Raw genomic sequence first — 25,762 nt, 5'->3', positions numbered from 1 at the left:
CTCGAAAAAGTTACATGTGATTCACACCATTTTAAAATGTGCAGAGTGGTCAATGTATGCACCCTATATCTGGGGCTGCAGACAGGTAGTGTAACATTTCTGTCTTCCCCAGAAGTCCCCATTGCCCCTACATTCAGTCAGCTCCAGCCTGGGGTGACTGCTATCTGCTTTCTGTCAGCACAGATTAACTTTTCTATAATTTCACATAAATAGAGCTATACAGAATACACATTATTTTTCAACATGGGGTTTATCCATGTTCCAGCTTACACGATTATTTCTTATTGTTCAAAACTATTCCACTGAACTGCTAAGTCAATTTTCTTTACCCATTGGCTTGTTGATAGTTACTTGGATTTCTTGGGTCTAATTTTCGCCTTTTGTGCATAAGTTGCTATGAACATCCTTTGAAATTTCTGTGTAGTTATATATTTAATTAATCTTTGATAAAATTTGAGGACTAAAATTGCCATGCTGTGCAGTAGCATATGCAAGGAGCTGCCAAATGGTTTGGGGACTCTGGTAGTTCTGTCTGTTCCCCAGCACCTAGTATTGTCAGTCTGTCTATATGTTAGCCATTCTTCTGCCCATAGGGCTTCCTGCTTGCAGTTTTGATATCAGTTTTCCTGCTAGTTTGACATTGAACCGTGTTGTAGGTGGGCCGCTTGGTCTTTATGGCTGCTCAGTAGCTCAGACCCAAAATATTCACACAGAAACTATTATTTAAAACACTGCTTGGCCCATTAGCTCTAACTTCTTATTGGCTAACTCTTACATCTTAGTTTAACCCATTTCTATTAATCTGTGTATTGCCACATGGCAGTGGCTTACTGGCTAAGTTTCCGCAGCATGTCCCACTCTGGCGGCGGATCCATGGTGTCTCTCTCACTCTTTTCTTCTCCCAGCATTCAGTTCTGCCTTCCCCACCTACCTAAGTTCTGCCCTATCAACAGGCCAAGGCAGTTTCTTTATTCATTAACCAATGAAAGCAACACATAGACAGAAAGACCTCCTACATCACAAGGTTGTGGCTTACCAGGTAAAGTTCCAACTGGGCTCCATGGCTTCTCTCTGACTCCGCCTTCCTTCTCCCAGCATTTAGTTTAGTTTTCCCCACCTAGCTAAGACCTGCCCTGCTATAGGTCCAAAGCAGTTTCTTTTCTCATTAACGGTAATCACAGCACACAGATGGGAGTCCCACATCAGAACCTTCTCTTCATAATCTCTGTCTTTTGTAGGTGTGTTTTCAAGGATTTAATCCATATGAAAACATCATCTTAACAAGGCATAGGAGTGCTTTTTATACATCAGGTGCTGTTTTCCTTTTCCTTCTCTTAGTGATGATTTGGAAGTACCTAAGGTAAGCAGAAATTGATCAGAGGCAGTGAGTCCACCATTCCACATGGGGTTTGAGGTACCTCGCAGATACTCTGCCACTGAAAATGCCTTGTTCAAGTCTTTTCTTTCTTTCTGAGACAGGGTTTCTCTTTGTGGCCTTAGCTGTCTTGAAATTCACTTTATAGACCAGACTGGCCTCAAACTCAGACATCTGCCTGCTTCTGCCTCATGGATACTGGGATTAAAGGTGTGTGCCACCACACCTGGTTTGCTCAAATCTTAGTCTCCTATGCTACCTTTTTCAAGTTACATGCTTTTCTAAATTGCAATTGTCCATCTTCAGTAGAAAATAATCTCACTTGCTCATAGGGCTGCTATAAAAACAAGTGATTAGAACTATACTGTGGGCGTTTGTGTGCTTACAAATTGATTGTTGATGGTGGGAGTAAGTAATCTCTCTGCCATTGGCTTTGGTAAGGGTAGGATTCATAACACAGGTTAAGGTTCAAAATGAACTAAGCCATTTTAATGGGAACATTCATTGCTGTTTTGGATTAAAGGATATGTTTTCCAGTTTGTAAAATGACAATGTCAATCCGCTTTCAAGGCTAGGAAGATGTCATTAGTAACATGTTCTGTGCCTCCCTGGCTACTGCATTCTCAATTTAAGTTTTTTCTTTATCGTTGTCTTGCTTTTAAAGTTGATTGACATATGCTAGTTTACAGAGTGGCAGGTTTTATTATGTTTCTCACATATGTGTGATGTGCATACTTGCATTTGCTTCTGTTGTCTGGCTCTCTTAAAGATTTACCACAGATTGGTTTTATCATAAACAACATATACTCTATTTTTTCCATTTAATAATTCCATGTAGGCTGCCATTTGAAGATCATAACTTCAGAATTCACCACAATTTGACAGTTGTAAAGACAGTGAAGGGCGACTCTTAGAGATGCATGACCTCTGAGTCCCGAGTGCCTCTTTCTCTTAACCGCAGTGTAACGCAGTTCATACAAACCAGAGACGGAAATGGGGTTCAACCTGAAGGTCAGAAAAGCAAAGTAGTCAGCTCCTGGCTCTTACCTTTATCTCAGTTCGAAAATGGTGATCCTGTCTCCTGAATCCTCAGAATGAGACTGTGTGAGAGAGAGAGCTGTCTCCACCCATCTTATATTCCTCTCTAAGTGAGATTAAAGGTGTGTGTCACCACTGCCTGGTCAGTAAGGCTGATTTGGGGAGGCTGTTTTACTCTCTGATCTTCAGGCAAGCTGTATTTATTAAAATACAAATGAAATAACAGTACACCCCAGTGCTTAAAATGTATGTTAAAAACATCCTTCAATGAACTTCAGATCTGCTTTATTAAGAAATCAAACAAATAGTCCGGGTGTAGTAGCATGTGCCTTTAGTCCCAGAACTTGGGAGACAGAAGCTGGTGGACCTCTTTGATTTCAAGGCCATTTTGGTTTGTGTAGTGAGTTCTAGGAAAGCCAGGTCTAGCTACATAGTGAGATCCTGTTTTGAAAAACAAAGCAAAACAAAACAAATACTTACAAAAAAAAATCAAAGAAGTAAATTTAAAATCCCTGCGGATACAATGGTCCGTCTGCTGCAGCTCATCTAGCTTGCTCTCCATCAACTCTGAGACCTAGGCTGTGCTGTAATGTCTTCTCGTGTGACCTGTTTCTCATTTCCAGGCTTTGCTTTGTGAACAGTAGAACTCTGAGTATGCTGGGACATATGTCCTGAGGCTCTGAGTACTTGGACTAGAACCACTGTTAGGATGTGATGAAGGGAAACAGATGGGTTAGAGATTTGTTTGTAAATAATGACTGGTGGGAGCAGGTTGGGAAAGGACGAGGAAAGGGCAATTCCTAGGTATTAAATTGAGATTCTATTTACAGAAACAGGGGCATTCCCAACAGGCAGACTGACTTAATTTTGTTGTGTTGTAATTTGTACTCAGCTTATAAAATCAGCCTTTAGTTTTTAGACCTTTTTTAGGTTTGCAGAAAAAATGGGTAGAAGATACAAAGATTTTCTGTGTTCTTCTGTCCTACCTGTACAGAGCCCCTGCTGTAGTCAGATGTGCTCAGCAGAATGACATGTCAGTGACAGCTGATGAACCAGCATTATGTCACACCCAGAGGCCATGGTTTCTGGGAGTTCACATTGGCTGTTCTATAGGTTGGAAAATGACTGGCTTGTTGTACTGGCTGGGTTTGTGTGTCAACTTGACACACACTAGAGTCATCAGAGAGGAAGGAGCCTCAACTGAGAAAATGCCTCCATGAAATCCAGCTGTAAGGCATTTTCTCAATTAGTGATCAATGTGGGAGGACCCAGCCTAGGGTGGGTGGTACCATCCCTCAGCTGGTGGTCCTGGGTTCTGTAAGAAGGCAGACTGAGCAAGCCAGGGGAAGCAAGCCAGTACGAAGCTCCTGTCCAGGACCTTTTTTTTTTTTAAAAATCAGCTTTTGCCTCCAGGTTCCGGCCCTGCTTGAATTCCTGTTCTGACTTCCTCCGATGATAGAATATGATCTGTAAGTGTGAGCCAAATAAACCTTTTCTCCCCAACTTGCATTTTGGTTATGATGTTTTGTCACAGCAGTAGAAACCCTAACTAAGGGCTGGAGAGATGGCTCAGCAATTAAGAGCACTGTCTGCTCTTTCAAAGGTCCTGAGTTTAATTCCCAGCAACCACATGGTGGCTCACAACCACCCATAATGAGATCTGGTGTCCTCTTCTGTCTTGTAGGCATACATGCAGACAGAACACTGTATATATAATAAATAAGTAAAGCTTAAAAAAAGAAATTCTAAGACAAATTGATACCAGGAGTGGGGTGTTGCTGTGACAGACCTGACCATGTTTTTGGGAGGATTGTGGAAGGACTTAGGAACTTTGGACTAGAAGAACCATGAAGTGTTAAGAGCTCTGTGGGATGTTCTATGGGAGCTTGGAAGGTAAGAATGTTGAGAGCAGTGCAGAGGATGGAGGCCTGGCTTATGAAGTTTCAGAGGGAACTTTAAAGACTCTGCCAGGACCATTTGTTATTTTAAATTAAGATTCTATGGTTCTGGTTAGCTGGGGCTGAAGAATCAGCTGTGATTAACAAGATACCTGAAGTGATAAAGTGAAACCTTATGTTACTGGAACAATTGACGCTGCTTAGCTGGAGCTGAGAAATTAGTGGTGATTAAGAAGAGACTAGTGTCATTGAAGTGGAATCTTCTGGGAAGTATTCTCTGAAAGCATAGACGAGCTGTGTTCCAGAGGTGGCCATGGTTCTAACTTGCATTGGCAACAGGACTTGGCGATATGTCAATATCACCTAGGTGGTACTGGCTTGACGACATGAAGGGGTCATGGAGAGCAGCTGAGGCTTGGCACTGTGAGAGGCCAGGGTGGGCCGTTGGTGAAGATACAGCCTCAGTAGCAGTTGAAGGCCCAGGACTCTCTCCATGAAGAGAGCCAGTGAGAGGATATTGGTGAAGTGCAGCCCAGTTGCAGCAAGGAACCCCAGCATTTTGGAGATGCCAGTCCCATGGGAAGACCACGAAGAACAGGAGCAGTAGAGTGGAGCTGTCTGAAGTTTAGAAGACAAACGGTGTACGGCAGAGGGCAGAGCCAGAGAACTCTTTGAAGGAGTTCAGAAGATCGTGAGTGAATACCAGATAGTTGGACATGGAGTTATTTATACTGTTGGAGTTGAGTTTTGCTTGATTCAGGTTGTAATGGTGCCCTAGTTCTTCTCTCTTGAAGGTATTGTATTTATTTAATTTTTTTTAAAGGAATCCACAGATGAAAGACTTGGACTTTTGAAAGAGACCAGATATTTTAAAGACTGAAATTTTAATGTAATGTATTTAAATTTGTAAAGACTATGGGACTTTTAAAATTATTTATGATTTTAATGTGAGATCTTGGTGATGAATTAAAAAGGAATGGTTGTGGGTTCATAGTGGTGTGTTTGTGTGTCAAGTTGACACAAGCTAGAGTCATTAGAGGAAGGAACTTCAGCTGAGGAAATGCCGCTATGAGATCCAGCTGGAAGGCATTTTCCCAACCAGGATAAATGGGGGAGGTGGTGCCATCCTTGGACTGGTGGTCGTGGGTTCTATAAGAAGGCAGGCTCAGCAAGCAGCTCCCGTCCATGGCCTCTGCTAGTCAGCTTCCTCGTTGATCATACACCTGTATTCACTGTGCCTTGGGGATCTGGACTCTGACGGGTACTTTATACTTAGAACTTTCTGTCCAACCCACCGAGTTGTTTTCATTGTTGAATTAAAGAGTCCAGGGATACTCTGATAAACTGTGCCTTTATTATCTCTTCTGCAAATATTTTCTAGTTTGGGGCTATTCTCATTTACTTATAATGCTCTTCACAAAGCAGATAAATTTAGCGTTTATGACATTTATCATATCAACTTTTTTGTGATTAGTACCTAAAAGTCATTACTAGGTCATAGGTTAGAGTTTTTCCTTAGGTTCTCATGTAGGTGTTTTATAGCGTTTTTTTTTTTTGTTTTTGTTTTGTTTTGGGTTTTTTTTGTTTGTTTTTTTGGGGCTGGTACTCATGTAGAGTTACTTTTTGTTAAGTTTGTGGTTCTATGTTTAGATGTCTTTTTTAAAAATGTGAATGACGGGCGAAACATATCGGCTCTGTGTGCTCTGACAGATGATTGGGTGCATCCCAGGGTCATGTGCTTGTTTGTTGCATGCTGCTTTGGGTTTGCATTTGCAAATGATGGTGCTAGGCGGAGCTGCAGGCTCCTTTATGAGTGTCCTGAGATATAGACTTCTGTGTGTCCGGAGGTCCAGTTCTGGGTTGCGTTGGTGGAGGTGCTAGTTAGCTACATTTCAGGTAGGTTTGCTGTTGTTTAATTCCTTTGTCTGTATTTGAGTAACTGAGTGCGATGATGGAGGTAAAAGACCATGGCTGCTCTTCCCCGTGGGAAATAAGCAGCATGCCAGTGTGAAGGGTTTGCTCTTGCAGCAAATAACCACAGATCCGGTGGTCTAAATAACACGCAACAGCCTTTTTTAAAAATTTAAGTTCTGAAAGTCTAAAATGAATTTCACCAAGATAAAATTTCTAGTTAGCAGAATTACGTTCTGTCCAGAAGCAGAATTCTGTCTAGAATCTGCCTCCCCTTCCCAGCCACTAGAGGCCACCTGAATACCTTGGCTTGCTGCCCTGTTCTTTGCCTCAAAGCCATCAGATGCTCAGGCTGCTGCTAAGAATTTATACCTCACTTTCCTCTTCCACCTTTAAGGGCTTTTTGCCTGTTGAGCCCACCTAGATATTCAGAGCCTATTCTGTGTTGTAAAGATTTGCAAATAGAAATTGTGTCTGTGACTTGAAGTTTCTCGTACCAACTAGACTGGATATTATACATGGTGGAGAGAAAGCACCAGCTCCTGAGCTGACCTCTGGTCTCCACATGTGCACTTGACAATCATACAGCACACACTCATACAGACAAACAAGGTGTGTGTGTATGCACTTATAATATACAAATACATATTTATATGAATGCACATAAGTAAATAACAAGTTAATTAAATAAGTAAATGTGCATACACATATGTTCCTAAAAGTGTTGCAGGTTTTATTTGTGTTGAAATTCATGCTGAGTCCAGTACATGACTAAGGTGTCTAAATCTGGGAAGTCACCCAATTCTTTAATAATTGAGGCTTTGTGATGTTTAGGAGCTTGGTGTGCACATCACTGTGTCTTTTGCGTATTCAAGTGTGTGTCACGGGGCACTGAACATCATCTGTGTTCCCAGGCAGACAGCACACTTCACGTGGGGCTTGAGCAGGTTGTTTGGAGGCCAATACAACTCTGAGTTGTTTCTCTGAGTCTGGGTCTTGTGAGTTGAGGGCGTTTATGGCCCTTGGGGTATACTTAGAAGAGAAGGGCTCTCATTGCGTGCTTAACCTCAGCATGTAGTCTTGGCAGTAGGTGCATCTGCTCCATGATAGAAGGGTCTTCTAGCCGGGCCACAGAGACAAACACAAATTTTATTTGTTTTGATTTTATGCTTTTCAAAAAGATCTTTTTAAAAGTTTACATGTTTTATTACTTGAAGGGGAATTTATTTAAAAAGAAAAGCATATGACTAGTTTCCTTTTGAGTTTCTTTTCTTTCTGAAAGGCAGTGATACGAGTCACCTGTCCTGTCAGCTCCCTCCCACGCCCTCCTGAAACAGAGGTTTTCTTGCAGCCTAGTGTAGATGGAGGATTGGGTCTTTCTCACCTGTTTGGGTTTGGGTTGAACTGTCATCAAAACAAAACAGGAAAGTGCCAGCCCTCATGACATTGTTGGTCCTCCAGAGAAGACCTGCTACCGGTGAGCAGAGCCAGGTTTAGCTGTAACCTGTTCATTGGTACACACTGTCCTGATGTTCTGGATGACAGCTTCATTCCACACCTGGATTGATACTCTTGAAAAGTATTCCTTTAAAGCCACATTACTGTGGTGGTAAAGGAAATTAGAAAAACGGGAGACAGATTTCTCATAGAAGACAAGTCAGAAGGTGAACCGTATCTGTAGGATTTCCTAGCTGCTGTGCCCTGTCTCTCCAGTGTGCTCAATCACTGATCAGACAGAAAAGTAAATGTTCTCTTCGCACATGTTTAACCTTTATCTATGCTGTTTGTTAAAGGGTTGGTTAACTTGGGTTGTATGTCTTGGTATGGTGCGGGAGAATTGTCTGTGTCCTGTCAATCATGTTTTAAATAAACACTGATTGGCCAGGCAGGAAGTAAGGCGGGAAAACCAGACAGGAAGTAGAGGTGATGCAATGATAACAGGAGAATTCTGGGAAGGAGGAAGCTGATTCCTCCCAGTCCAGCCCAGATCACCGAAGAAGAAACATGTGACCTGCTGGTTGAAAAAGGTACCAAGCCATGTGGCTAGCATAGACAAGAACAGTGGGTTAATATAAGCTACAAGAGTTAACAAGAAGCCCGAGCTAATGGGCCATTTAGTTTTATAACTTATGGAGGTCTCTGTGTGATTTTTCTTTGGAGCTAAACAGCTGTGGGGTACCGGGTGGGACAGAAACCCAAACAAGCAGGCCCCCTCATGTTACATTGGTACAGGGACCAACAAGAACTTTGCAGTGACCCACCTGTTTTCATTTCAGCAGTAGATGTATGTTAAGTTCAACCATTTTTTTTTTTTTGGTGACAGTCAAAATGTAATATTAAAAGTATTCAGTATTCGAGATCTGTGCACATTAAAAATAACTTGCTATTCCTGTCCCATGTTTTTTTTTTTTCCCCCTTTTTGGTTAGACCATGTAGGGAACTTGCCACAACACATGTAACAGATTATAAAAGACTGAAAACGTAATGACTCCAGCATGGCGCAGACCATACTGGCAGACACTGGAGCACAGCCCTCTTTGATCATCCTCCTGTGGGTGGTCATGGCTGCAGACCTGCAGACGGCTCACGAGGCCCAGTTCCTGGAGACGACTGCTGGTCATGGGCTTTTCAAGCCTTCTTTTTGGTCGCTTAACCCTGACAACTCCCCACTTCTGTCTTCTAGAGCCTTCCCCTTTAGATGCTGGGTTTTTTGTTTGTTTGTTTTGTTTTTGCTTATTTGCTTTTACCAAGCAAAACCTGATAAAGGTTTCAGAACCTTCGTTTTTGCTTCTGCTTTAAGATAAAATTTCTCAGTACACAGTTGAATTGATCTTATGGTCATTAGGAGTTGGCAACTCCTTAGTCTCAACAAATTGAATTTAATATATTTACTTATTTCTTAAAACAAAACAAAACAAACCTTAAAATGATCTCTTGTTCCCCTAATACTTGTCTGAAGCATCTGGAAGGCTGTTTCTTCCTTGTTTAAACTGTCATCTTTGCTGCCTACTTTGGTCTTGAGTAATCTATTTTATTTTTGTTGTTGGTTTTTGAGGCAGGCTGGCCTGGGATGCACCGTGCCGTTATTACACATAATTGAATAAGGTAAAGGGAAGGTATAAAAACAGAATGCCTTGCAAGCTTGTGAATCATTAAGTATAATCTCCAATGAAATCAGTGCAAACTATACTTATATAAACTGATAAAGATGGATGCATTGTATATAATTATAACAATATTGTCAGAACCTGCAGAAAGAGAAAGAGATATGTTTTGGAATGAATCAGTTCCCACGCAAAACCTAGCCCCATTAGATGGATTTTTGGGAGAGTTTTAATCAAGAATAAACTTCAAATGCTTTGGTGATTTCCTCCTGGAGTCTCTATTGTGATGCCGCTGATTGCACTTGGCTCCAAGCAGCTTCCCTGAAGGGGCTTTGAAACTATTCTGGGTGCTAGCATGTGCACCTTGTCAGTTGTGCCTACTACAGCAAGGACTCAACACCTTATGTCTTCAGGTTACCAGCCAGGTGTGCACGCACTCAGGTCTTTCAGGGTTGTAGTCATGTTATTTTCTATACTTTGACCTCTGAAGGGTCTTAGAACGATCAAGACTGAAGTGTTTACACTGTGTTACCGCCAGTGCGTGTTCCTCTGTCCATTTTCTGTGTAAGACACTACACTAGTTTGTGTTATTTGTTAGTCCCTCATGTTAGCACACCCAGGAGGGTGAAGTCAGAGAGCGTCCCACACTTCTGGTCTTTGAAAGAGCTACCACTCCAGTCAATGCCAGCAGTCAGTGCCTTGCCTTTCATGGTTCTGTGTTTAAAGATCTTGCCACTAGGTGGCAGTGAAACAGATATTCCTACCAGTGAGAAAACTGATTTTTGTTTTGTTTTTTTGGTGCTGAGAACTGACTGATTGTCTAGTCTGTACTCTGCCACCGAGCTACATCCTTGATGAAGCTTAACTTATTTTAAAGTTTATTTTAAGTTTTACTTTTTATTTTATATATTGAGTGTCTTGCCTGAACGCTAAGTCTAGGCACCTCATGCCTGGTGCCTGCAGAAGCCAGAGGGCAATTGAATCTCTTCGAACTGGACTTACAGATGGTTATAAGTCGCTTTGTGGGCTCTGACTTGAACCTGGACTCTCTTGAAGAGCAGCCATTGATTTTAACTGCTGAACTCTCTCCTCAGCTCATGAAATCTACTTTTAAGTAAGAGATTTCAGAATTAAAGCTTGTTTTTCTAGAGCCTGTCAGCCACTCCGTATGTTGCTTTTATGACTTCCGCTTGTTTTATCTGAGGCTGAACCTCTGGGCTCCTCCATAGCAGTTCCTATCAGGGAATCATAGACAAAACAGGCAGAAGATAAATCATACAATTTTGTTTTGCAAAATATTTTTATTATTAAAAGATATAACAGAGATATGGCTCAATGGGTAAATGCATTTGCCACGCAGGTCTGACAACCAAAGTTCAGTCCTGCATGTACACTAGCTCGTGTGTAAAGCTTCAGTCCCCACAAACCCATATGAGCAAGCAGCTCCCTTTGTCCTTCAGAATGCAAGGGATCAGGACCTTCTCTCTATTCAGGCCCACAGCTCATATCTCATGTTATCCATGACTGACCTTCCTCCCTCCCCGTCTGTCTGTCTGTCTTCTGATGGGGCTCTTACTTGGACCTGAAGACTTGTTTTCCCTTTTCATAGAGGTGGGACCAGGCCTCTTGGCCCTGGGGAGACATCTGGACTTTCTAGTGAGTGATGGGGAGCTTTAAGGGCCTACCTGTACTGGTCTGATTTGCATACAGCCATTTTATGGAGAATGCCTGAGCATAGCTCCTTAAGAGAGTTAAGGTTACCAGCCATGAGGGTGGGCTCCAGCCTTGGGCAGCACTTAAGCTGTGTCTTGGTGTGCTTACCTGCAAGGAAGGTTTGAAAGGATATTTACACAGAGTGAGGACTGGGAGTACAAGTCTGTGAAGCTGCAGCAGCAGCTCCTGAATATAGTGAGCTCAGTGTTGGTATCGGAGGACCAGATTTCCAGTGCTGCCCTCCCTTCTCCTGCCTTTATCATACTAGACCCGGAGCTGCTACTGTCCACACCAAGCCTGCTTGACCAAGCCTTCCAGCCTACATCACACCTGAGACACCTCCATATGGCTTTGATCTAGTCAGGCCTTTCCTGTCTTTAGCACCTCCATGGCACATAGGTGGGGGACTAGCCTCAGTGTTCCTTGCTTTCTTGCTGAGGCCCTTGAATGCTCTGTGTGGTGTGAGCAGCTCTGCGGTCTGCTGCTTCCGTGACTTCCGTAATGCTGCTCGTTCTCATCCCACTGCACTCAGCAGCTGAAAGAACTTGGAGCTAGCTCTCCTGGGATGTGTGGTCCGCTTATTTGCTTTCTGCTCTTAGCACCAATTTGAACAGAAAGAAAAGCAGCAATAATATGCAAGTAACTCCAAGCAGTCAGTGTTCCTTTTAGTAAGAAGCCTTTGCATTGCATGCTCCAGAATCCATTCTCACCATGTAAATTTCATGTTTTTCTCCTCTGACATGTTCATTTCTGTTAACAGTGCTGGCCATGTCTGTGGGTTTTGTTGTGATTCAAGAGGCTGAAGTAACTTCCTGCCACTGAGTCACTGGAACCGCCCATAAAGTTGTCCAAGTTGAGGTCCTGGGCTGCGTCTCCAGGTTCAGGTCTCAGCTGTGGTGTACTACCGCAGCCTGGAGCTCTGTGCGTGTTACCCACTTTGAGAAAGTGCCTTCTTAGCTTTAAAGACCTTGCCAGATTTAATCCGAATTTCCCCTTTGGGAGAGAAGGCTGTGGAGTGGGGGAAGGGGGTATCACAGAGGCTGCCCCTGTGTTTCAGATGTGCCACTAAATCTTAGAGTTGAGGAAGTGTATCTTGTGTGAACTACTTCATGACGAAATGGAAACAGGTGCCCTAGTCGATGCTGTAAAGACACGGGCATCCAGCCATGTGTGTCCTGCTGTCAGCTGTCCTTCCTTTCTACCATCTTGTGCGTCTGTGCGGTTCATCCCATCCCATCCCTGTTGTCACCGTCTACAGTGCAGCAATAGCTGAACCTTTTCGAACATGATCCCCAGTGTAGGTGTTATTTTCTCCCACGATGCCGGCACATCAGAAGGATTCAGTAGGGATTTCATAGGTAGGCCAGGGTCTCTGTTTGTAAGAGGTCTTGTTCAGGTAGCAGAGTCCTGGGAGTCTCAGTGCGATGTGGGCTGTGGCTCACCTGCAAGCACCTGTCTCCTGGAACCCTTTAAGGACTCAAGGCCTTGCTTGCCAGAGGCCTTCACTCATTGTGCTGAAGGTGTTGGCAGGATCTTGTCTGTGAGGATGATGTTCAGTGGTGTCGGAATGCCCGTTTACCTTTGTGTTCTTTGTGCAGCTCAGCTAGGAGCCACAGTGGTTTGGCCTCAGGCAATCCCAGCCCTTCCTTGCAGCCTTCCTCATTTGTGCTTAGGATGTTTTCTGAAAAAGACAAAGTTCAGTTTTTACTTAGAAACTAGCCTTTTTCCCCCCATAACTTGTGCTTTGTCTCTCGATTTTTAGTTAGCAGAGATTTTCCTCAGACACTGGAAAAGCACTTCAGTTTTCATATTACTTAATTTTTACATTGACGTTTTCATAGTAAACTCAAGTTATTCTGTGAAAAGAAGAGATAATTTCATTTTTCTAACAGTTTCTAGGCACTGTTTTTATGTAATCCTCCATTTGCCTACAGATAAGTTTAAATCTGTGCATCTACTCTGGTGAAGAACCTTTGCTGAGTCTATAGCTTAGTGGTAAGTGGGAAGCCCTGGTGTCTGCAGCTCCAGCAGTCCAGGCATGTTTTACAGAGTTTAGGAATGATGGTGACCTGATTCTCCATGGGGTCTTGTTTCCCAGTGACATTTTCCTCAGCTTCCTTTTTATGTACTCATTTTAGTGCTGACATTCCTGCTTGATGCCTGGAATTGAAGCAAGAGATGGAATGATTGGTTTTCTTTTTTAATGTATTTTTTGAAAAATTATTTAGTCTTCTCTCATAGATTACATCCCCACTGCAGTTTCCCCTCCCTCTTCGCTTTTAAGTCCCTCCCTCAACTCCCTACCCTCTCCCCTCTCCACCAGATCCACTTCTGCTGTTTCTCTTTAGAAAAGAGCAGGCTTCCCAGGGACATCAGCCAAACATGGCATATCAAGTTGCAATAAGAATAGGCACATACCCTCATATCAGTGCTGGACGAGGCTGGACGAGGCTGGATGAGGCAACCCAGGAGGAGGAAAGGGTCCCAAAAGCAGGCAGAAGAGTCAGAGACAGCCCTCTTTCCCACTGTTAGGAATCCCACAAGAACACCAAGCTACACAGCCATAACATATGTGCAGAGGTCCCAGCTTATACCCATACAGGCTCTCTGACTGTGAGTCCTAATCAGTTGATTCTATGGTATCCTTGACCTCCTTCCTTCCCCTCTTCTGTTTGGTTCTTCGAGTTCCGCCTGATGTTTGGCAGTGGTTCTCTGCTGGATGAAGCATCTCTGATGACAATTGGATTAGGCTCTGGTGTATGAATGTAGCAGAATATCATTAGGAATCATTTCATTGATTGTAACAGAAGTTTCTGTTTCACCTGGTCCTGCAGCCATTCAGTCCCAAAGAAACACACAGAAGCTTGTATTAATTACAAATTTTGGCCTATTGCTCAGGCTTATTACTAATTAGCTCTTACAACTTCTATTAACCCTTAATTCTTGTCTATGTTTAGCCACATGGCATGGTACCTTTTCTCAGTGAGGCATTCTCATTCTTGCTTCCTTTGCATTTGACTGGTGCCTGATTCTCTGCCTTTCCTCTTCCCAGAATTTTCCTAGTCTGGTCACCCCACCTATATTTCCTGTCTGACTACTGACCAATCAGTGTTTTATTAAAACCAATACAAGTGACAAATCCTTACAGTGTGAAAGAGCATTATCCCACAGCCATTGACTTTTTCCCCCTCTGCCAGTTGTGTTGGTTCTCTCCTGGGTCTCTGGGCCATCCAGCCTCTGGTTCCTGGCCCTCCAGACAGTGTCGGGGTGGACTCCCTCTTGTGTCATGGGTCTCAAGTTGGACCAGTCACTGGTTGACCACTCTACAAGTTCTGTGTTCTTTACTCCAGCACATCTTGTAGGCAGGACAAATTGTAGGTTGAAGGTTTTGAGGCTGGATTGGTGTCCCAGTCCCTCCACCAGGTGGCCTCACCTGGTTATAGAGAATTGCCTGTTCAGGCTGCATATTGCTAAGGTCACCCTTATAGATTCCAGGTCATTACAGTGCACTAGGTTTCTTCCTCTCCCCCCAAATGCCCCCCCATTCCAGTTATCTCTCCCAGTACTCTCTCCTTCCACCCACACCTGATCCCCCCTGTTCCCATCTGTCCCTTGTCCACCAGAGAAATCTGTTTTTTCTCCTTCCAAGGAGAGATCCATGCATTCCCCACTTGAACCCTCCTTGTTACTTAGCTTCTTTGGGTCTGTGGATTGTAGTATGATTATTTTTTACTTTACAGCTACTATCCACTTACAATTGAGTATATACATGTTTGTCTTTCTGGGTCTGGTTTGCCTCAGGATGTTTTTATCTAGTTCCATCCATTTGCCTGCAAATTTCATGTCATTTTTTTTTAGCAGGTGAGTAATATTCCATTGCATAAATGTACCACACTTTCTTTATCCATTCTTTGGTTGAGGGACATCTAGGTTGTTTCCAGTTTCTGGCTATTACTAATACAACTGCTATGAACATAGAGTGAACAAGTATCCTTGTTGTGGAATGGAGTGTCCTTTGGGTAGATGCCCAGGAGTGGGATAGCTGCGTCTTAAGGTAGATTGACTCCTAGTTTTCTGAGAAAATGCCATGTTGATTTCCATAGTAGCTATACAAGTTTCTACTCACTCAGCAGTGGAGGAGTGTTCTCCTTACTCCACATCCTCTCTAGCATGAGCTGTCACTTGGGTTTTTGATTCTAGGCATTATGACGTTGTAAGATGGAATCTCAGAGTTGTTTTGATTTGTATTTTCATGATGGCTAAAGATGTTGAATATTTCTTTGTTTCTTGGCCATTTGAGATTCCTCTGTTGAGAATTCTGTTTAGGTCTGTAGTCCATTTTTTAATTGGATCATTTGTTTTGTATTGTTTTCTTTTGATGTCTAGTTTCTTGAGTTCTTTATATTTTGGTTATTAGCCATCTGTCAGATGTGGGTTTGGTGAAGATCTTTTCTCATTCTGTAGATTACCATTTTGTCCTATTGATGGTGTCCTTTGACTTATAGAAGCTTTTCAGTTTCGTGAGGTCTCCTTTATTAATTGTCAATCAATCTTACCGTCTGTGCTGTTGGTGTTTTTGTTTCAGGAAGCTGTGTCTCCTGTGCCTTGTGTGTTCAAGGCTGTTTCCCAGTGTATCTTGTTTTATGCTGAGATCTTTGATCCACTTGGACTTGAGGTTTTTGTTGTTGTTGTTGTTTGTTTGTTTGGTTTTGGTTTTTTGAGGAAGGGTTTCTCTGTGTAACAGCCCTAGCTGTCCTGTAACTAGCTATTGTAGACCAGGATGGCCTCTAACTCACAGAGATCCTCCTGCCTCTGCCTCCTGAGTGCTGGGATTACAGTGTGCGCCACCACTGCCCAGCTTGGACTTGAGTTTTGTGCATGGCAATAGATATGGATCTGTTTGCTTTATTCTACATGCTGACATCCAGTTAGACCAGCACCATTTGTTGAAGATGCTTTCTTTTTTCCATTGTATATCCCCTGGCTGCTTCATCAAAAATCAGGTATCCATAGGTGTGTGGATTTATGCCTGGGTCTACGATTTGATTCCATCGATCAGCCCAGGAATGGCTGGTTTACTAGGTACCCTGGCACTTTACAGGTGCCTCAAGCTACAGGTTTTGTTCATCCCAGGTCTTTCCATCCACTTGGGAGAAGTTGACTGTTTCTCTTTTTACTTTTTAGGGTTTGTTATCTCATGTGCTTTCTGCATTCAGATTTGATGTGAAAGAAGTTGCTCTTTTTACTGAAAGTCTCGGATATGAGCCTGTTGATTACTGGCCTAGCTTGCTTAAAAACGTGAGTATTTTACTTTATTTGTGTTGAAATTCTCACCAGATATGTGAAGGGTAAACAGGACGTTTTTTCTTCCAGGGAATTGCTCTGTGTCTTACCTGGGGTAGATTTGCGACCACGGAAGGAAAATGTGAGGTGCCATCAGACTCTCACAACACAGCTCACTCACCCGCAGATTTCTGAGAAGAGCACCCCTTAACCAGTATAAGCATAGCCTGGCCTTCTGAGCAGATGTCATGTGTAAAATAGTCCAATTGGATTTTATGTTAAAGCAAAGCAGACAATTAAAGGGCTGGCAAGATGGCCCAGGGGTAAAAATGCTTTCCGTAAAACATGGTGACTGAGTTTGATCCTCACTTCCCATGCAGAGGTAGGAGAGTTGCCCTCTGGCTTCCGTCCAGGTCCTGTGGCTTCCACACATGTTATACCCTTCTCAGAATGACCCTAGACATTCAGTGTAGAGACCCACGTGGGTCAGTGTGATGTGATGTCGCCTACCGTTCACTCTGCAGAGTAAAACACAAGGAGAGAATGGGGGAGGAAATGGTAAGGGATGTGTCACTCACAGCAAGAAAAATGGAGCTGAGGTAATCGTGCTGCAGTGTGAGGTGACCTGCGTCTGATTTTGTTTTACAGATGGTTTTGTCATTAGTGTCTGAGCTCAGAGAGAGTCATCTTAATGGACTGAACACTCAAAGTCGGTAGGTGTCAAGCCAAACATCCCTCTACTCGAGTTTCAAAAGGTATTTCTTGGTTATGAGAGAAAGGTTCACTAACTATCAGAAATGCATGTTCATGGCGTACTTAGAGTCTATGTGGGGAGAGCATACTAGTGGGAAATTTTTTTAAATATTCTTTTTAAAATCACTGTTCTCAGCAGTCCTGGGGAAGGTAAGTGTGAAATGCCTGTGTTGTTATGCACTAGGAGAAAGCCCTGCCTGTGCAGTGAGGAGCACAAAGGAAAATGAGCCTGAGGCTCAATGCAGAGGGACGTGTGTGTGTGTGTGTGTGTGTGTGTGTGTGTGTGCGTGCGCGCACGCGTGCACTCCTGTGCTCTTCTGCTTTACCCCGTCCCCTCCCCGTGTGTGCTGAGGCATACACTGTATACAAGATTGGGGTATTTACAAGGGAACAGATATTTTGATGTGCATATATTTAATATATGACCTACCTTGAGAAACTCAATATTCTGCAATCTAGACTAAACAAATCAGTTAGATCCAGAGAAATTAAAAGGCAATTAATCACATCCCAGATGTTTCTTCACTCTGAGCAAAGTTGGAACTGTTTTCGTTGGTGAGCACTGCGTTTTTAACAAATCATTAACCAGAAAAATCTGGGCACTTGAGACATTTTGTTCAAAAACAAAAAAAAACCATTTAAAGCGTTTGCCAGCCAGAGCTCTGTCAAAACTGGCATTTGCCCACAGCCTTCCTGAGTGCACTGCTTGTAAACGTCACACCTGTTGGAGGAAAACGTTGTCAGAGATTCCGGCAACACTGGATTTTTCTCCCCTATGGCACCAAAAGTATAGGCACCAAAGAAAAATAAGTGGAAGAGCTAGCGAGGTGGCTCAGCGTGTGAAGAGCTTGCTGTGTGAGTCTGGTGACCTGAGGTTAACCTCAGAGCCCGTGAAGGCGGGGCGGGAAGAGAGGAACAGCGCCACAGAGTGGCCCTCTGGTCTCACACAGGCACTGTGGCACATGCCCTGTAGCCCACACGCCCTCTCAGACGTGATGCTTCTAATAATAATAATAATGATAATAATAATAATAATAGATTTTTTTTTTTTTTTTTAGTGACAGGGTTTCTCTGTTTAGCTTTGGTGCCTGTCCTGGAACTCGCTCTGTAGGCCAGGCTGGCCAAGAACTCACAGAGATCCTTGGACTCTGCCTCCAGAGTGCTGAGCTTAAAGGTGTGTGTCACCACCACCCAACTAATAATAGATTTTCTAAAAGAAAAAAAATAAACTTTATTAAAGTTAAGAATTTGGGAGCTTGGTATCTCAGTGATAGAACATTTAATTGGTGTACGTAAGTGTTAGGGGCTGTGGACCCCAGACCCTGAATTTCCTGTGACCCCCTGCCTGCTGGGGTAAACCACTTGTTCTCCTGTGCTTGCAGCTGCTCTGAGCAGGAGACCCTCAGGAGTTCCTGATGTCCAGGGAGTGGTTTCTGGTGGGCTTGCAGCTGAGAGTTAGGGTGTGGTCATTAGTCAAGGAGACCCTATATAAGCTGCCCTGGAAGACAATAAAAGGGGGCATTCGAGGCATTCTTGGTGTTATCTGTGTGTGTGTGTGTGTGTGCTTCAGTGTCCAGCCCCTTGCCTGACTCGCAAATCGTACCGTAGCATGTAGAGCAAAAGCCCTTGAATCCAACCATTGAAGCTGTAAAATGTGAACTTTGTGAATCAAACAGTGCTACTAAGAGAGAAAAATCAAAGTGAGTGAAAACTTTCATAAGGTTTTACTTTTTTTGGTTTTTCAAGACAGTGTTTCTCTGTCTTGAAGACAGCCTTGGCTGTCTTGGAACTTACTCTATACATCAGACTGGCCTTGAACTCACAGAGATCCTCCTGTCTCTGCCTCCTGAGTGCGGGGATGAAAGACCTGTACCACCACCACCCAAGTTTTATTTTTAAACTTTAAACTTTCAAAAAATTTTTTTAAATCTCTTAAGATGGGCATTTGGCACATGCCTGTAATCCTTGTACTTGGTAGTCTGAGGCACTTGGATCATGAGTTTGAAGTTAGCTTGGACTTTTTTGGGGGCGTGGGGAGTGGGTTGAGACAGGGTCTCACTTTATAGATCAGGTTGCCTCAAACTCACAGAGATCTGCCTGCCTCTGTCTCCCAAGTGCTGGGACTAAAGGCGGACATTGCCATGCCCAGTTCCCAGCTTAGAACTTCTTAATAAGCTTGAATCCCACCTGGGCTACATAGTGAGACTTTGTCTAAAGAAATAAAAGCTCTTCCATAAAGAATCAGTGTCTGGGATTCTTGAGACTCCTTAATAAGAGCAACAAGCACCCAGAGCGGGGTAGATGCTAGAGACGTACCTCATGGTGGAGGTCTGGGTTCTAACATCTTATGTGCACTAGACTCTGGGTTCAAACAAAGGAAAAGCAAAATTAAACAAAATTTAAAAAACAAAACAGACACAAGACTCAGTTTGAATAGACATTCTAGCAGACAAATATACTTTATCTGGTAAAATAGGGCATGGCACACAATTATAATCCCACAACTCAAGCTAGGAGGGTCAATAGGGACCTGTCTCTGAAAACTAAAAAAACAACAAAATACCTGGCTGTTAAGCAAATGAAAACATTTGACACCACCCCCACGAGGGAGTGTGTAAACCACACGAAGTGTTGGTTAACACCCATCATGATGATTGTAAAAGGAGAAAGGAAAAATTCCAGTGTCCTGAGGAGAAACCGGCGTCCTGTGTGTCGCTGGTGGTCCTGTAAAATGGAGCAGCCACAGTAGAGAACAAATTGGTGTTTTCTGGAAGAAGTAAACAGTTACAGTGTGGCACAGAAAACCCACTGCCAGGTGTATTTCTCCTCCTCTCCTTTCTTTTGCTGTGATAAAATCGTCTGTTCAGAAGCTACTTAGGAGAGAAAAGGGCTTATATGACTTTCAGGTCATGGTCTATCACTAGGATGAAGTCAAGGTAGGAACATAAACATGAAGCAGGAGCAGAGATTATGAAGGAACCCTGTTTATTGACTCACTCTTAGGTTCCTGCACATGGAGTGTGTTTTTGTGTGTATTTCTATGCAGCCAGAACCACCTGCATAGGCGGAGCCCTTCATATCAATTAGCATCCAAGACATCTCTCACAGATACCCACGGGCTAGTCTGATTTAGGTAATCCTTAATTGAGACTCCCTTCTCAGGTGACTTTAAGTTGTGTCAAGTTGAAAGTTAAAGTTAACTAGGAAATTATCCTAAAATAATTAAAACAGTTGTCTATATATGGTTTTGTACATTAACCACAGTAAATAAACAAAATGTGTTTATATTTCATGGAGCATGAGTAAAAAGAAACAAGTTTTATGTATGTATCAGCACGAGTAGACCATGTAAATATGCTTAGCAAAACCAGTGTAACACAGTAGCAAATATGTTTTTATTTCACTTACATGAAGTCCTACAATAGGTAGATTCATTGGGACAGAAGGCAGAGCAGAGATTGGGAGAGAAAGAGAAGTTATATTTAATGTGTTGGGGGCAATGGAGTCCTGTGCATAGTGTACTATGTACAGTGATGTGTATTAGTGGTGCACAGACAGCGTGTGAACATATTTCGTGTTAGTCACTACCTATATGTGGTTAAAAGACAATTTCTTTATGTTTTACTGCAATTAGAAAAATAAAGGAAAAAATCAAATATGCCACTGCACACTCCAAGTGTGTGACGTTTAGAACACCCACTTTAATGTATTAGGTGTGGATCCCATACCCTGACCATGAGTGTGTGAACCAGTACCACTCATTGATAACAATGTGGTAGCTGATTACTGAGTGTGGTGTACCCTACAGAGTGGCTTAGTGGGGTAAGAGCATTTGTTGCTAAGCTTGTGACCTGAGCCCATCTCTAAGACCAGGATGAACATGGCAGGAGTAAAATCAGATTGTTGCAGAAGAGACAAGTGAATGGAATGATAAACATGGGAGGAATGACATAGGTGTGGTTTCAGAAGAACGGCAGATGTTTTGCCACTGCCTGTCTGGCACACACTAAGAGCCAAACCAGCTTGTCTCAGTACCAGAGATTCTGCAGTACCGGATATAGACACCAGAGGGAGAAAAAAGATCACTGGCTCCTGAAATGACAAGACATTTCTTCCTTCACTGCATGAAGTGAACATAGTTTAACTGGAACTCAGAAGATTGTCTGTGTGCTGTCTGCAAGAGTCTCATCTTATAGGTTATTTTACTTTTATAATCATTTTTAGATATTTTAATCAGGTTTATTTTCTTTTAAAATTTGAGTGCATTTATTCATTTATTTATTTATTTTATATAGTATTTTTCTGCTCATATACTTTAGACCTGCTTAGATAGTGGCCCAGAGATTATTTATATCTCAATCATTTTTAAACTTTATTTTGACAGGGTCTCATGTATCCCAGGCTGGCCTCCAACTTGGTGTGTAGCCAGGATGACCTTGAATTTGTCTCTATTCCCTGATGTTGGATGCCAGGTGTATACCACTGTGCTGGCTAATCTTATGTCAACTTGGCACAAGCTACAGTCACCTGAAGCCTCAATTGAGAAATGCCTCCATCAGATCCAGTTCTAAGGCATTTTCTAAGTTAATGATTGTGGGTGGTGCTACTCCTGGGCTGGTGGTTTGGATTCTATAAGGAAGCAGATTGAGCAAGCCTTGAGGAGCAAGCCAGTAAGCAACACTCCTCCATGGCTTCTGCATCAGCTCCTGCCTCCAGGTTCCTACCCTGTTTGTTACTGTCCTGACTTCCTGAACAGCAGTATGGAAGTGTAAGCCAAATAAACCCTTTCTTCCCCAACTTAATTTTTGGTCATGGTGTTTTGTCACAGTAATAGAAACCCTAACTTAGACAACCACCATACCCAGCTTATATGGTGCTGGAGATCAAAGCCAGGGCTTTGTGCATGTAGGCAAGCACTCTACCAAGCCAAGGACCCCACTTTAAATATAGGGACATACAAAGACTGAAAATGAAAGAATGGTTGCACAAAGACAATACAAGAAGACACACACACACACATATATATAAATCATGCAACTGTTGTAAGAAGGATAAAAGGGTCAGGTTCACCAGAGATTTATTATAAACATTTGTACTTAGATCAGAATGCCACAGATACAAAACACACATTAATAAACTGGTGTGAAAATAGAAAACAGGGAGAATTTTGACACTCCACTTTGAGTAATGGATTGATTTTTCAGAGTGAAGAACAGTAAATAGGACCTAGAGTCGTGCTAAGGGTTGGTTGAGATGTACAAACCCAGAGACAAAGTCTTTAAGGAGTTAAAAAAAAAAGTGAGCAGATGCCTAACTAGTAAAGAAATTAAGTCAGCTGCTCCTAACCTTCCAACAAAGTCCCAAAGATCAGAAGTATTCACTGCAGGACTCTTTTAAGAGCATCCAAAGGGGTAACAATTTTTTCACACTCCGCCAACATCCTGGAGAAGAGGGACACTTTCCAATCAGTTTATAAGGCTAGCCGTCTCCAGACAGCGCAGTCAAGCACAGTAATCTAAATAAAACAGGGTTGGTTGATATCCTTGGCAGATGTGTGTGACCAGTAGGTGTATACAGAGCTTCTTGGCTCCACAGTTACCAGGGAAATGCAAACCAGAACCACATAGCACTTTTTATAGATAAATACCAATATAAGGGGACTGGATGTAGTGTTCTATACCTTTAATTCCAGCACTCAGGAGACAGAGGCAGGCAGATCTTTGAGTTTTGAGGCTAGCCTGGTCTACATAGTGAGCTTCAGACCAGCCAAGGCTACATAGTGAGACTCCATCTCAAAAAAAAAAAATAGAAAGATTAAAAAAGAAAGAAAAAAAGGAAGGAAGGAAAAGTGTAAGGCAGGGAAGCTTTCGTTAGGAGACAGTGTGCTGTGTTGCTGGGACTGTGGAGCAGTGGCATTGTGCACTGTCAGTGAGCATGCAGGGTGGTGTAGCTGCTGTAGGAAAAGCCATAGTGATTCATTAAAGAAAAGTGGATCTGGTATGGTGGTGAGTGCCTGCAATCTCAGCAGTGGAAGGTAGGAAGCCAAGGATCCAGAGTCCAAGACCAGCTCTGGCTACTTGAGACCTGGTCTTAAACAGCAGGTAAATGGAGTTACTGTGTGACCAATTCTGCTTCTGCTTATATAGTCAGAAGAATTGAAAACTTCTCTAAAAGATAATTTGTAAACCTGTACTGGATGTATTTTTCATACTAGTCAAGAGATAGAAGTAACCTGCGTGCACCTTGTTAGATAAAAACATGGCATAGTCACTACTGAATTTTAGTTATCTTTAAAAAAAGGAAAGTCCTGTTGAGTGCTCTACCATGGTGGACCTGAAGGACACTTTGCACAGTGAAATGAGCCAACCATCGAAGACAAATACTGTCTTCCATTCACGTATATCTAAACTAGTCCGTCTCTTAGGAAGTTTGCGCTTTCTTGGAAACAGTAGATAGGGAGGAAGCATCTATGCAAACCCCACCCACAGACCACTATGTTGTGATGACCTAGCAGCTTGTCTTAACTTCAGATAGCCACCTGCACCTGATTTTAGCCCCTGCTAACTCTTACTTTGTATGGTGTCTCTTGGTGAACTTTTGAGGCTGTGGTATTTCCCTTCACAAAAGTTCCCATTTACCTGTCAGTTCAGGCTTTTCTCACAATGTGTGGATCACTAAAAACCTTCATTTTGAAGTACTTAGTATAATTTTTTTTCTTATCTCTAGGAGTTATGAGTTATGAGTATAAAGAAGTTGGGTTCATGACATTCATAAAAGTGAATACCATGGCCATCCCTACTCACTCTCTTTTCTCTCACTGGGTATGTAAGTTAGAATTCTCCTCAGGTTTTGCAATGTAGTCACACAGTTCTCTATAATTTTTGTATCAGAACTACTCATTGGTGTGGTCCATCTAGGTGAGGTAAAGGGACCTATGCTTTTGACATCTTGTCATACTCTTCCTAGAGGAAAGCTGTTGTACACTCTGGAGCCTTCAGAGGCCAGGTATCTGTGTGAATTAGAATGGGTCCCATAGGGCTCATATTTGAAAACTTAGTCATTAGAGAGTAATACTGGGACATGTGGTATGGAGGAAGTGTGTCACTGGGGGTGAGCTTTCAAAAACTTAAGCCAGGCCCAGGGTCTTTCTTTCTTTGGATCCAAATATAATTGTATATTTGAATCCAGATATATAGCTCTCAGCTACTTCTCCAGCATCATGTCTGCCTGAGTACTGTCAGGCTTCCCACTGTGATGATAATGGATGGACTACACCTCTGAAACTGTAAGCAGACCCCAGTTAAATTCTTCCTTTTCATGATGTCTTTTCACAGCAGTAGAACAGTGATGGAAGTTAGTCCCAGGGAGCAGGGCTCTACTCTGACAGACCCAACCATGATTGCTGACAGATGTAGACTTTGGGACTTTGAATTAGGAAATCTGTTGAACACTTTAAGTGAGGCTTAGTGGACATCTAGCAGAACATGAAAGAGAGTGGTGCTGAGAGCAGTGTAGATGGTGATAATAGGGCTTGAAGGTTCCGAGGAGAAGAGACCATCCTTGTGATATTTTGGAGAATAATGCGGCTGATTTCTGACCTTTTCTAAAATGTGTCTGGGGCTAACTTGAAGTGCTTTGGACTAATAGCATTGGCAGAGATTTCCAGACAGCCTGGTGTTGACTGTGCCATCGGGTTATTAGTAGTCACTCTTATGCAGATCTATAATGAAAAGGAGCCAGCCAATGAGCAGCCCCCCTCCATGGCCTCTGCATCAGCTCCTGCCTCCAGGTTCTTGCCTTGTTAAGTTCCTGTCCTGACTTCCTTTGATGATGAACAGTGATTTGGAAGTGTAAGCCAAAAATCCCTTTTCTCTCTGAGTTGCTTTGGTCATGGTGTTTCATACAGCAATAGAAGCCCTAAGACAGCATCAATTCCTAGTGATAGTCTAACGACTTTAGGGTGACAGCCTAAATTTTACTTATATTCCTTGTTTTGTTGATGAAGTTCAATAGTGCTGTGTTATTTGTGTTTTTATAGTCAAGTTAGGTTTCGGTGATTCGTTAGGTGTGGTCGCACCTTTGTCCCTGCACTCACCCTCCCTACAGTTCCTCCTGGTTCTTCACCTTGTTCCCAGAGGGCAGCCCCCTTGGCAGCAGCCTCTCCAGTGCCCCACTCAGTCTTTCTCCAACTCCGTTTGTGGGGATTTATGACCTAAATTAATTAATGTTTTTTAGTTAATCTTCTAAGCTGTTAAAGCTGTTCATTCCCAATTGCAAATGTCCTGAAATCTCAGAGTCTTTGAGCTTCTTGGGCAGGCCAAGAGAGGGAAGAGCTGTGCTTATGTCACTCTAGATTGTAGGCAGAGCTTTTCCTCAGGATTGCAGCTAGTTCTGTTCTGCCAGCCACTTGTAATCACCCAGAGACATATTAATTATAAATGCTTGGCCGGTAGCTCAGGCTTATTACTAACTAGCTCTTAAAACTTAAATTAATGCATATTTCTTATCAAACCTTTGTTATGTGGCAGTACCTTTATTAGCATGGCATGTTCATCTTCTGCTCCCTTGCGTCTGGCTGGTGACTCCTCTGACTCTGTCCTTCTCAGTGTCCTTAGTTTGGTTGTCCCACCTATACTTCCTGCCTTACTTCCTACCAATCAACCCTTTTATTAAACCAATCAGAAAGC

General features: G+C 42.8%; 1 protein-coding gene across 7 annotated transcripts in view; it reads left to right on the top strand.

Annotated features, from left to right (window-relative positions):
* Fancc (FA complementation group C) overlaps positions 1-25,762 on the top strand; it is a 118,821-nt gene that overhangs the window by 47,663 nt on the left and 45,396 nt on the right. For all 7 annotated transcript variants that reach the window (XM_048447627.3, XM_048447622.3, XM_048447623.3 and 4 more), the window contains 2 exons: positions 16,224-16,337; positions 16,971-17,035. In XM_048447627.3, coding sequence (XP_048303584.3) covers positions 16,224-16,337; positions 16,971-17,035 — 179 coding nt within the window. The remainder of the gene's footprint in view (positions 1-16,223; positions 16,338-16,970; positions 17,036-25,762) is intronic.

The sequence above is a fragment of the Myodes glareolus genome, chromosome 14 (genome assembly GCF_982192425.1).
Source record: "Myodes glareolus chromosome 14, mMyoGla1.1, whole genome shotgun sequence".
Lineage (NCBI taxonomy): Eukaryota > Metazoa > Chordata > Mammalia > Rodentia > Cricetidae > Myodes > Myodes glareolus.
The sequence above is the reverse complement of the archived record's forward strand: the minus strand, read 5'-3'. Positions and strand labels throughout refer to the sequence as shown.